Genomic DNA, 12,609 nt, shown 5'->3' with positions numbered 1-12,609 from the left:
TTAGGCTACTTCACTTGAAACGTTAGTGATCAGTATGGATGCTAGGCGGCCAAAAGAATTGATAATGAAGGCACATTTTACTTAACAGTGGAAGGTTTTAACCAAACAATAAATGTAACGTTTGGGATACACAGGTAAATGCACATATCTACTTACCACCACATGCTTCTGCAGATTTGATGTGGAAGTTTTGTAGACTGATAGCTCTGTACGGCGGGGCAGGCACATTTTGCATTGCATTATTATGTTATTGCCTTGTTTGCGTTTGAATGCAAAGTACTGGCTGAGATACGGCCAAGGGTTTCCCTCGCTGTCCGGCGCATCTGTTCCACGGGAATTCTCTTCTTGGCAATCCTCAACCTCCTCCATGACCTCCTCTATCTCTTGCTCGGCTACCTCGGCACCAGCCATCATCCAACGATACATGTAGGCTAATATGGATATTCCACACCTGCGCCAGTTTCCTTTCAGTTCAGGCCAATTGTTTTTTTCCCCCTGCATTTAATTTTTTTACTCAGTAACGGGCGGTTTTCGAATGTAGTGAAGTAAAATACTTGGTTCAAAATGTACTTGAGTAAAAGTAAAATTACCCATTTCAAAAACTACTTAAAACATTACAAATTACACAAAAAATCTACTTAATTACAGTAACATGAGTAAATGTAATTCGTTACTTTCCACCTCTGATTGTCATCCCATTGATTGAAAACACCCGACTCTAATTTCACCTTCAAATTAACTGCTAATCCTAGATGTTCACATACTTTTGCCACTCACAGATATGTAATATTGGATCATTTTCCTCAATAAATAAATTACCAAGTATAATATTTGTCTCTCATTTGTTTAACTGGGTTCTCTTTATCTACTTTTAGGACTTGTGTGAAAATCTGATGATGTTTTAGGTCATATTTATGCAGAAATATAGAAAATTCTAAAGGGTTCACAAACTTGCAAGCACCACTGTATGTCGGTAATACGCATATTGCAATTTTGTTAAATTCGGTCACATTTTACCAGAGTCACAGCTCTTGATTAACAAAATTATAATTTGACAATTTCATGAGCGTGTGTTTTCCTTCTGACATCAACTTCTCTCACAATTTTTGGACGAATTTCTCAAAGCTTGGTAAAAGGCTTTGCTATCTGACAGTTATACGCATATTGAAATTTCGTTTAATTTGGGCAAATTTTACCAGTTATGCCTTTGATTATTAACAAACTTGTATTTTGGCAATTTCATCAAGGTGTCCTTGCTTTCTGAAATCAACTTCCCTCACAGTTTTTATCCCCTGCTGGCCGAAAGGCCCAAAGGGGGATTACGTCGTGGCGATGTCCGTCCGTCCCAAGAAAGGTACTCACCTTCTGAAATCAGCTCCTCTCACAATTTTTGGAGGAATTTCATGAAACTTGACAGGATTCTTTGTTATATGTCGGTAATACACACATTGCAATTTCATTCAGTTCAGCTGCAATTTACCAGAGTTATGGCCTAGTTACCAGCGGGGGATATTGTGCTCTCAGAGCGCTCTTGTTATACTAATTTCATGCAAGAGTGTCACACCTGCACGCCTTGGCGCGTGCATCAGATAGACTTTTGGGCGCACTCCTGGACAGCGTGTAAACGGCTCGCACCTGCACAGGATTAAGGTGCAATCAGCGCACCTATATAAAAACTGTGAAAGCACACTTACTTTGCGAAGTATTGAGTTGCATTGCTGACACATTACTGAGCCTTATTTCTTTGTTTGGTTTCCTGATCCCTGATTTCCTGTTTCTCGTCTTTGAGTCTGCCGAGTCTACGATAGCCTGTTTGTGCCTCGCTCGACCTGTTTTACAATTTTGCCTGCCGTTCTGGATTGTTTATCTGTCTTCACTTGTATTAATAAACACACCTTCTGCACTTACAGCCATCTCCCAACCATCTCTGACAGAATACTTCACACTCCCTGATAAAGAGAAGCACATTCACCTGTTCATACGTCACGTTCAGGAACAAACTAATGTTAATGGGGCTAAAACAGCCACCGTCAAACGGTGCGGTTGGAGTCTTGTTCTTGGACTCGACTCGGATCAAAAGTGGACTCGACTCAATTTTTTTTTTCTTGACTCAGACTTGAACACTGGGGACTTGAGACTGGACTCAGACTCGAGGTTTAGTGACTCGACTACAACACTGGTTTAGCTCCACAGAAGAGCTACTGTAGCACAAACTGCTGAAAAAGTGAATGGTGGCTAAAACAGAAAGGTGTCAGCATGAACTTTTTCACTTCACCTATCAGTGGTTTTAATGTTATGGCTGATCGGTGTACATTATTGTAATATAGTGCTACTCTTGTTTAAAAGTTCTTTTTTTTAGTGTAGCATTAACAGCAAAACTGTATATCACTAATGTATACATTGTGATTTTGAAATATGCCGCATGTGCGCTTGTGTACACCTGCAGGGTCATTTACATGGGCAGAAGATGAAGGAAGCGAATTATCGAGCAGCAATGCAAATATTTGTCCGTGTTAACTCTACACTTCTGCCTCAGAATGTTCTGGATCTGCATGGACTGCATGTCAGTGAGGCTCTGTATCATTTGCAGCAGGTTCTTGCTAATAAAACTTCAGGTGGGTGAAATGCATGCTGACGCTCAGTGTGTACTGTCAGACAAGTAGGTTCACAGTTAACTTAAAAAGTTTGGAAAATTTGTATTTAAATTGTCTTTTTTTTTTTTTTTTAAAAGTAGCACTATGTTGTTATGCGAAGCGTATATGTGTTGATGTTATCACTGTTTTGAGATTTGTGCTTGTGTAATAACTTCCTGTTTCCTGTTAGAATGGCAGCAGGGCTTGTGCCGTCCCCAGCTGTCAGTCATCACAGGGAGAGGCAACCGTAGCCAAGGAGGTGTGGCTCGCATCAGGCCTGCTGTTCTCGACTACCTCAAGAGCCAAAATTACAAGTACAGACACACAAATGCACATAATAATTATTGTGTGGCTTTGAGACACAAGTCTGAAAGAGAATCTCAATCCCTGATCTTTCTTTCTCTCAGGTATACAGAGCCGAAGCTGGGTTTGGTGATCGTCATGTTGCATTGAGCTGATTATTAGCTGCTGCTGCTGCTGTGAAATGACAAGAACTTTCTTTCTTCCCACACATCTCAATACAGCATACACTTCCTTTGTTTCTCGCTTTGGCTCTCACAGTTGACCTTATTTTCATTCAGTTTATTGGCTCTTTAAGTTGCGCTCTCGAACTCTCTTGCTCATTCTCTCCTGCTTTCTGTCTGAGGTATACATCGTACTGTAAATATCGTAAAAAAAAAATTGGTTCTTAAATCTGTGTAGGAAATGTGCATTTAATACATATTTGATTCTATCATCTATTAAGTCGAATTAATGCTCATGCCCGCTTGTGTGTGAAGAGAAACCACTGAGCAATAATTATCTGTCCAGTAGTTACTGGTATTAAGCAGGTAATACTTTTATTGTGATGCTTTTGTAAATCATTCTTATTCTGAACAATAAGACAAAATTACCGAATTTTACTTTTCCTGTTTAAATATGACTAATATCATGGTCATTTCATATCAGTCAAATACTTGTGGACCAATTCTGTAAAATCAAACTGTTTGGTTTCAGTTTTATTTAAATATTTTCTACAGTTCACACTTTTGAAAGATTGGTTGTGTGTGTGTGTGTGTGTGTGTGTGTGTGTGTGTGTGTGTGTGTGTGTGTGTGTGTGTACACTTGTACTTGCTACATATTGAGGACCAGAGCATGTTTTTGCCAACAGTGTTTGGGCATTTTTGGGAAGTGAGGACATTTTGGTTGGTCCTCACTTCTTCAATTTGAGGTTTAAGACTTAGTTTTAGGGTTCAGGTTAGGGTGAGGGTAAGGAGTAAGGTTTGGGTTAGACATTTAGTTGTGATGTTTTGGTTGTTTTTGGGGGGTGGGGGGAGGAGAAAGATTGTCAGCGAGAGTCCCCACAATGATAGAAGTGCGCATGTGTGTGTGTGTGTGTGTGAGATCTTGTATTAACTGACTTCTTGTATTATACTTATTTTAGTGTGTAATCTTAATGCTGTATCATTCACTGTCAGCTTTAGTCCTTCACCTGTTCCCCCTCCCCGAGATAAAACATTCAATAATTCCTCAGAGATAATTATTGGAATCTGATTGGACAGCAAGCTCGCAAACAAGTATACTTACAAACAGATGCTGATCAGAGATCACCTCTCAAAAGCTACCGGACGTGTAGATAAACAAATATTATGAAAAACCAAGCTGATGATGGTTTTTGGATGCGTTATGAATACGTGTCCTTGTCAAATACCATTTTGCAGCTGTTGTGGTTTTATTGCAAATCTCATTTTATATTTTGTAACGTTGCTATTCCTAATGATACTTGTCATTACTTTTCAGATTTGTATATTTTGAAGAATAAAATCTGTTTTTGTTTATTTATTTGGTTGATTGAGGTTTTTTTGGGTTGTGATGGTTGTATTTCAGATAAATGAAGATTATTTTTTTTAAATATATGCTTATTAGAACAATATTCAGTCCTGTGTTGATCTTTCTAAATTGTGCTTCTGAAATTTCTGCAGAAATCGTTGGTGGGGGGAAAATATAACTCAGCAGCTTTTTTTCTGACGTTTATTTGCATCTGCAAAGGTCAGGTTTCTCCATGAGGTAATTTTTCAAAAAGCTGCAAATTAGTGATCTTTTGCTCCACTAGGGGGCGATAAGTGAGCATTTCTAAATCAGATGGGTATTGAGCCACATCTGATGTTTTTAGCATTTAGCAGGCTTTCTCTTTTTCCCTGCAATAACACAGGACACATTGTCAACACAGAATTTAAAAAACAAACAAAAAAAAAAATCTAATTAACCACTCAAAGCAAAAAAAAAAAGGGTTAACCCATCTCGGGTCTCTCTCTCAAAAAAAAGTTTGTTTGCTGACAGGCTGCTAATGACATGAGGCCATTCTTATGATCTCATCTCATTATCTCTAGCCACTTTATCCTGTTCTACAGGGTTGCAGGCAAGCTGGAGCCTATCCCAGCTGACTGTGGGCGAAAGGCGGGGTACACCCTGGACAAGTCGCCAGGTCATCACAGGGCTGACAGACACAGACAACCGTTCACACTCACACCTACAGTCAGTTTAGAGTCACCAGTTAGCCTAACCTGCATGTCTTTGGACTGTGGGGGAAACCGGAGCACCCGGAGGAAACCCACGCGGACACGGGGAGAACATGCAAACTCCACACAGAAAGGCCCTCGCCAGCCACGGGGCTCGAACCCGGACCTTCTTGCTGTGAGGCGACAGCGCTAACCACTACACCACCGTGCCGCCCCATTTTTATGATGTCCTCAAATAATTTTTTAAACTTTACATTATAATTATTTTTAATTAACCATTTGCATTCAACCTAAAATTTGGATAACAGGGTGGGTTGTACTTGCAAGGTGACTGTCAATCAATATTACAGTCCTTGAAATCATTGGAAAAACAAGTACTTCTTCCCACCCATGAGCTTTATCTTACACAACTTCCTGTAGAACATATGATTTGTGAAGTATTATAAATATTTCATAGGGGTGAATGTCGTGGGAATAAAATGTGGATTTTTTTTTTGTAACTGATGGATGTGTCAAGCATGAGATCTTAAACGGATTACTGCAAAATGAATTATTTTATAAGAATCAGATTCAAATTTAAAAATACATTAAATACTTTTTAAAAAAAAATCCAGACCCATGGATAAAGTGTAGAGTTTGATTCATGATAAAATTCAAATAAACATCAATCATTCATCCAGTTTGCTATATTGGCGATGGCTGGATATTGGCATTACAGTGTCTTATAATAGAGTTTTGCTCTTGAAAGCCTTTTTACCACTAATTCAGTGAGGTGAGATGACACTGTGGTATAGGATTTGTTCCCCCACCCAAGCCATTTTGAACAGAAGAAACCATACTTTTTAAAAAAAAATTATTCAGGTAGTGGTATGAAGACGGACACGTTACACATGAGCATGAAATCTGACAAATAATAAATTCCTTATTGATAAATTAGCCTGCGTTCTTACGTATTTTTGCCCTGGCAACACATTTATAACACACAAAACAGGGAAATGTTTTCCAAAAGATACAATAAAAAAAAAAAACAGTTGAAATTTGTGAGGGTCTATCGACATAAAAATCGTTCCTCATAAAAGTCTTGTATGATGACTGAACAGTGATAACAGTTCCCTTTTAATGCTTAAGCATTAGTGGCTAGGCTTTGTTTCATGATCGTGTTTCACGTTACCACTGTTGACTATCTGTTGGCACGGACTCTGAACAGATGAGATGTCTGTTTTGAATCTGAAGCAGAAAATAAAGCCATACTTCTCTGTCCAACTGTCCAAGTTCTGTTTTCATCGTCAAATTACGGTTAACAACAAAGGACACTCATTTCAGGATTCCAACGTACGCATTTTAGCCAGAGAGGATCGTTGGTATGAGCGAGGAGTTAAAGAAGCCATTTTTGTTAACCTGGAACGGCCATCACTGAACAGAGGTGGGGGTCTAAGACATAATTTATCAGCCACCTACAATGCAGTCCTTGGCACACTTCCCAGACAACTGAATGCACACCAAAACCCAGCTGTTTTCAGTGGCTCACAGGAGGACAGAGAGAATCAGCATTCCATTGATCACCTTAACGGGCAATCCATTGATCACCCTAACGACTCTCGAGGCCATTCACATTCAGCCCCCAGTGACCCACACCAACAGGATGACTCAACGACACCTTAGATGAGCTTTTCATCCATGAGAGGATAAATACCTGATACTCCCTACCAGTCAGACAGAACTGAAGAAGCCTTTCGGATGAGAGGTGAAACATCTTCAAGAATCTTTAAGCAAGTCCAGTTGCTCTCTTTTACCACCCATAGTTACTATGACCTGGATGACTGAGAATATTCACAGACATGTCAAATTACAGTGTTATTTTATTTCACTAATCAAAGCTGAGTGGAAAAATCTAGGAAACTCAACTTTCCAAGCTAATGTCTTTAGCCCCCCCCCCCCCCCCCCCCCTTTTAGTTTATGGTCTGATAAAGTTAAATATCAAGTTAAATACAGTACATAGAATATATGCATGTTATTGGATCTGCTCCAGAAGCTGAGTCAGTTCATGCTTAAAAAACTAAGCAGCCAATAAAACTCTGGTCTCTTTTCCAATATGTTTATGAGCTCTACTGCAATGCATTTGAAATGCTCAAGTTGGTCCACTGAAATACTTGGTCAACATCTGGACTGCAATCCACCAGCTGACAACTGATACAGAATATAGTCAACAATCAGCCTCAGTCTACGATTACACATGACAGGAAATGCTTGGTTTATCAATCTTTTGTGCATCTGACAGTTTTTAAACAACTGCTAAATTTCTTACAAGGAAGAATATCAAACCTAAGCTATTTTTTTTACTAGTAGTTGCATTAGAGAAAACTGAGTGGAGCACTTATACACACTGGTCCCTTGGTCAGTTTATAAGCTGCTTCACTTGTAATGTACTTTACATTGTACAAACTAATCAATGAGCATATTTATTTGTCCTTTTTTTGGGCAAAAAGTCTACTGGATCAGACAGTAAACGAGTACAGAAAGTAAAGCTTGCAGATAAGAGTTGTCATACACCACACAGCGGATGCAAGGCGGTGTCATGCACAATTTCTCAAAAAAAAAAACCTTCACCCTTTATTTCACTTCCCCTGAGATCTGAGCGGAGGAGGCCACATCTGTTCTTCGAGCTTTGTTTAGAAACCCGTAAAACAGTCAATTTTATAACTTTTTTTCCCACATTAATACCACTCATCTTTGAATTTAACATTAGCATTTGATCAAGAATTTCTTTCTCAAACTTTTTTTTTGAGAACGCTAAAAATTTAAGATACTACTTCAATCTGAGACTCAAAAGACTGAAAACTAGTGAGTATCTTTGTTCACGTTCATGACTTTATAATAGAAATTGTAAAAGATTACGAATGATAGTAAGTAGTGTTTAGGTTTGTATTAAATTGGATTTTAGAAAACGCCATAAATTTGTTACTTTTTTTAAAATTCTTCTTTCTTTTGGCTTTCGTTTCTTCGTAAGGATGAACAGAGGCCTGTTATGAACGTGACTTAAAATGTCTGGTGATTACGTACTGTATATAGGCTATGTCTAAATTTACAAATACGGTCTATTCTATTTTAAAGAATGCAAACATTTGCAATAACAAGAAATACTTTTTAATCGCTTTTTAAAATTTCTTTCAGTTTAATAAATGGATGTTGTTGTTTTTTTTACCTATTTAGGAAAAAATGTATGATTTTAAGAGGAGTTCCCAAAGAAAATTTCTCTTCTTTTATGTATTATCTTGTCTATTACTGTACCTTGTTGAAAAGCTGAGAAACTTCGATGCCAAATTAATTCAACACAGAAATGAAACAGAACAGGACCATAAGGTTTTATATGGAGGAATATGAGCACACTTGTACGTGTTTGTGTATTTCTGCCATTATGACTCCATTAGTTTAATTTATTAATTTCTAATCTCATACAATTAATTCATTACTATGTGTAATAATGAATTTGACTTAAAAATATCACTTAGATATATTTTGGATAGGTAGCTTTAAGGACATTTCAAATACACTGAGCTAACTGTGTGCCACTAATAATAACGACCCGGAACAAAATTCATTTTCTCATGAATTGGTAAATATTATGAAAATGTTGTAATTCTATTTCTATGTCTATTCTATTCTAATTATAAATATCTAATATTGGGAAACGTAGACTAATACTGATTTCTAGGATGGCTAATTTGGTCTACTCTTTCTCCCTATCATATATTTATATCCATCATATTTTCTTATATTCACACAGTATTATACTCGCGTATATTACTTATAGCATCAGAGAGGACAATACTGCTTGACAATACTGTTTTTCAAAGTTTTAGGTCAAATAGTTTTAGCAAACACAAAATACACATCAAGATTCTTTAAGCAGTTTGTTGACGTTCGAATTTATGACTTACATAAATGACAAACTTTGCTGCAGTTTGTTTTTGAGAGGTCATGAATATAATGATGTGATCGTTTATGCCATGTTTTTTTCCCCCTTCAATCTAGAAATAAGAGAAATTAGCAGGTGTTTTGGATGCAGGACAAAGAAAAGTGAAGCTACAAGAGACCTACACTGTTTCACCTACAGCACCCGTCTGCTGCTTTTCCGCAATGATCTTCGTCCTATAACCGAAACAAGGACATCCTCCTGACTGGACACCATGATGGCCTGCTTTGAAAGTTACACTGACACACAAAAAAAAAGAAACGTCCTGATCTTTACATGAACTACAATTCGTAAATTAAGCTACCACTGATATTCATTGTGTGGCAGAATTCTCAGCTCACAATGGAAACTTTTGCAGCTCTTCTTCTCCTTTGAGGACTTCTAACCTGGACTCCAATTAGAAAAAAACAAAAAAACAAAACAGAAGCACAAATTCTCACAGCTTCAAAATGATGAATGGGACGACTGGGACGTCTGTGAAGTGTGTACTTGTCGGCGACTGTGCTGTGGGCAAAACGGCATTGCTGGTCCGCTTCACCTCTGAGACATTCCCTGACAGCTATAGGCCCACCGTCTACGAAAACACAGGTGTAGATGTTTTCATGGATGGCGTCCAGATCAGCTTGGGATTATGGGACACAGCAGGAAATGACACGTTCCGCCAGATCCGCCCCATGTCCTACCAGCAAGCTGATGTAGTCCTGCTGTGCTACTCAGTAGCAAACCCGTCCACACTGGCCAGCATCCAACAGAAGTGGATAGCAGAAGTGCGAGAATATCTGCCTCGTGTGCCTGTCCTGGTGGTGGGAACTCAGACAGACCACCGGGAAATGGGGCCATATCGTGACCGCTGCACCACACCATCAGAAGGCAAGAGGGTTGCTCATGCAATTCGAGCTAAAGGATACCTGGAATGCTCTGCACTCGTTAATCGTGGCATTCAGCAAGTGTTCGAGTGTGCTGTGCGCACGGCCGTCAACCAGGCACGCAAGCGAACACGACGGAGACTCTTTGATCTCAATCCGTGCCAAATCTCTTGAGGACCTGCTTCAACTAAGAGTTACTCAAACCCTTTAAAAAGGCATCTTCGATCACATGCTCAATCCAGTCATTTTATTGGTACACAGTCATATTAATTCCATGTGATTTTACAATAGACCTTAACAGGGTGTACCTTGACTCTCGCCCGAAGTCAGCTGGGTGTGGCTCCAAACCCCCATCCATCCATCCATCCATCCATCCCTGATGGATAAGTGGTATAGATAATGGATTTTACAATAGTATTAAGTAGGGATAACCAACCCTTTAAACAAGTACCAAGATGGATTAAAAAAAATGGGTTCTGGGGTCCCTCAGGGGGCCATAAAACATAGGCAGGAAGTCCATGATTTTTAAAATACAGAGGTGCAAATCACAAACTATTACTGTCAAATTTATTGCATTTATTATGATCTTTTTCTAGCTACTAGTTTTTATTAAAATGTCTTTGGAAGTTTCATACACTTTTTGACAGCCTCTGACTTCGATCTCACCCTCGATCAAGACATTGTAGATGATACAACTCTGTCAAAGTAGTTCAACTGAATGTGCCGAAAACTCTTTCAAATTAGTCTGTAGCAAATCTCATTGTCTCTACAAGGCACTCAGACCTACTGGAAAACATTTTACGAACTGTCTTTGGGCGAGGCTTTCAAATACATAAGCAATAGTATTTATTCTATAGGATTTCACAGTCAAAATCCAATCAGCCAGTCGAGAAAATAGAGAAATGACAATAGAAATCTTTTATTTTGTATCATTCTTTCGAAACATTGTGCCCTAAGTTTTTTTTGTTCTCTTCACCAGGAAAGAATATCAATTTGTTCATTTCTACTAGAATGAATAGAATAAAACCTTTTCATCACCACAAAAATATACAATGTAATCTTATATACAGTAGTATCGACAAACTATAAAAACTACAATGGTTTTTCAGATTTCTACCAGGCACTTGTGCAGACACTAGTAATGTGTAGTTTATCTGCAGAGCTTCGAAATACGAATGTTTTGTGAGTGTACTGATGTATGTATGTATGTATGTATGTATGTATGTATGCTGGACAAAACAGTTAAGAACATCACGAAGCTATAACAGTTTGTGATTTTGCGAATAGATGTGAAGCTGTGTGTATGTAATGATGCAGGCTTTTGTATATAAATATATCGATATAGTTATACAGTCCTGTGCAAAAGTCTTAGGCACGTATAAAGAAATGCTGTAGACCAAAAATGGCTTAAAAATAATGAAATGAAATGTTTCAACATTAAAAAAAATACTATAAACAGTAATCAGTAAGCCGTAATAAATGAAACAAAGTCAGTATTTGGTGTGAGACGACTCTTTGCTTTAAAAAAAATTAGTCTCAGGTACAATGAGTGCAGTTTTATAAGGAAATGAGCTGTAGGTTTTACTGAGCATCTTGCAGAACCAGCCACAGTTCTTCTGGACACTTTGTCACACTCGCTTCTTCATTTTGCACCAAAACCCAGTAGCCTTCATTATGTTTTCTTTTTTAATCTGAAAAGTGCTCTCTTATGGAATATGCTGCTCAGATACAAACATTTTTTTTCCTCTAACATTTAATTTTATGCTGGAAAAAAAAAACCCTGAACGTTTGGAACTCTAAAATGTTTTTGTACTGACTCGATAATGTAGAAGTCATAAAATAGAAATCTATAACAAAGTTTGTATGAAAAAAATAGGGTGCCTAAGACGTTTTGCATAGTACTGTATATTTGCAAGGTTTACTGTAAATTGTCCTTTACTTTTCACACTTGTATCTGGAATCCACCATGGTCAGAAAATAGCTTTTGCACTCCTGTGACTCATTACAATCTCAATGCTAAAATGGAGTGATATGGGTGGTACAGTATTAACAAATTATATATTTATCATTGACCTCACCCCTGTTTTGTAACATTTCAATCATTAATTATCATTTTACTACAACATCAGAAACAGATGTTTGCAGAATTCAATCCCATTTATTACACGTTTCTGGTAATAATAATAATAATAATAATAATAATAATAATAATAATAATAATAATAATAATAATAATACACTGTCATTACCAGAACAACTGCAAACACGACGTTAAACTGATCCGGAACATCATGTGAACATTGTGATGAAGGTGCAACAAAATAAACAGTGACACAAAAACTGTATTGTATTTGCCTTTTTCTTTTCAGATGTCAGGAAAAATAAAAGCAACAAGAGTTTTTAGTACACTGTAAAAAATGATTTGTTGTTTTAACTTAAAAAAGGTAGTACCTGGGCTGCCTTACAATTTTGAGTTAATTGAAATTCATATAGTGAGTTAATGTTTGCCTGATTGTGTTAATTTAGTATATTAATTTCAATGAACTCAAAATTTTAAGGCAGCCCAGGTACTAACTTTAAGTTAAAACAACAAATCATTTTTTACAGTGTATATAATTTATAACAAAATTTCTCATCGT

At 37.6% G+C, this 12,609-nt stretch overlaps 2 protein-coding genes across 2 annotated transcripts in view; both read left to right on the top strand.

Annotated features, from left to right (window-relative positions):
* The window catches only part of n4bp2 (NEDD4 binding protein 2), a 64,917-nt gene extending 60,467 nt beyond the window's left edge, over positions 1-4,450 (top strand). The window contains exons 14-16 of the mRNA XM_060916504.1: positions 2,447-2,615; positions 2,824-2,947; positions 3,041-4,450. Of these exons, the coding sequence (XP_060772487.1) occupies positions 2,447-2,615; positions 2,824-2,947; positions 3,041-3,086 (339 nt within the window). The 3' untranslated portion in view covers positions 3,087-4,450. The remainder of the gene's footprint in view (positions 1-2,446; positions 2,616-2,823; positions 2,948-3,040) is intronic.
* Positions 4,451-7,761: 3,311 nt separating this feature from the next.
* On the top strand, positions 7,762-12,310 carry rhoh (ras homolog family member H). Its single transcript, XM_060915834.1, has 2 exons — positions 7,762-7,972; positions 9,164-12,310. Exon 2 carries the CDS (start codon positions 9,554-9,556, stop codon positions 10,142-10,144), a length of 591 nt encoding a protein of 196 aa, XP_060771817.1. The 5' UTR covers positions 7,762-7,972; positions 9,164-9,553; the 3' UTR covers positions 10,145-12,310.
* The last annotated feature ends 299 nt before the right edge of the window (positions 12,311-12,609 follow it).

This window comes from Neoarius graeffei, chromosome 3, assembly GCF_027579695.1.
Source record: "Neoarius graeffei isolate fNeoGra1 chromosome 3, fNeoGra1.pri, whole genome shotgun sequence".
Classification (NCBI taxonomy): domain Eukaryota; kingdom Metazoa; phylum Chordata; class Actinopteri; order Siluriformes; family Ariidae; genus Neoarius; species Neoarius graeffei.
The sequence above is the reverse complement of the archived record's forward strand: the minus strand, read 5'-3'. Positions and strand labels throughout refer to the sequence as shown.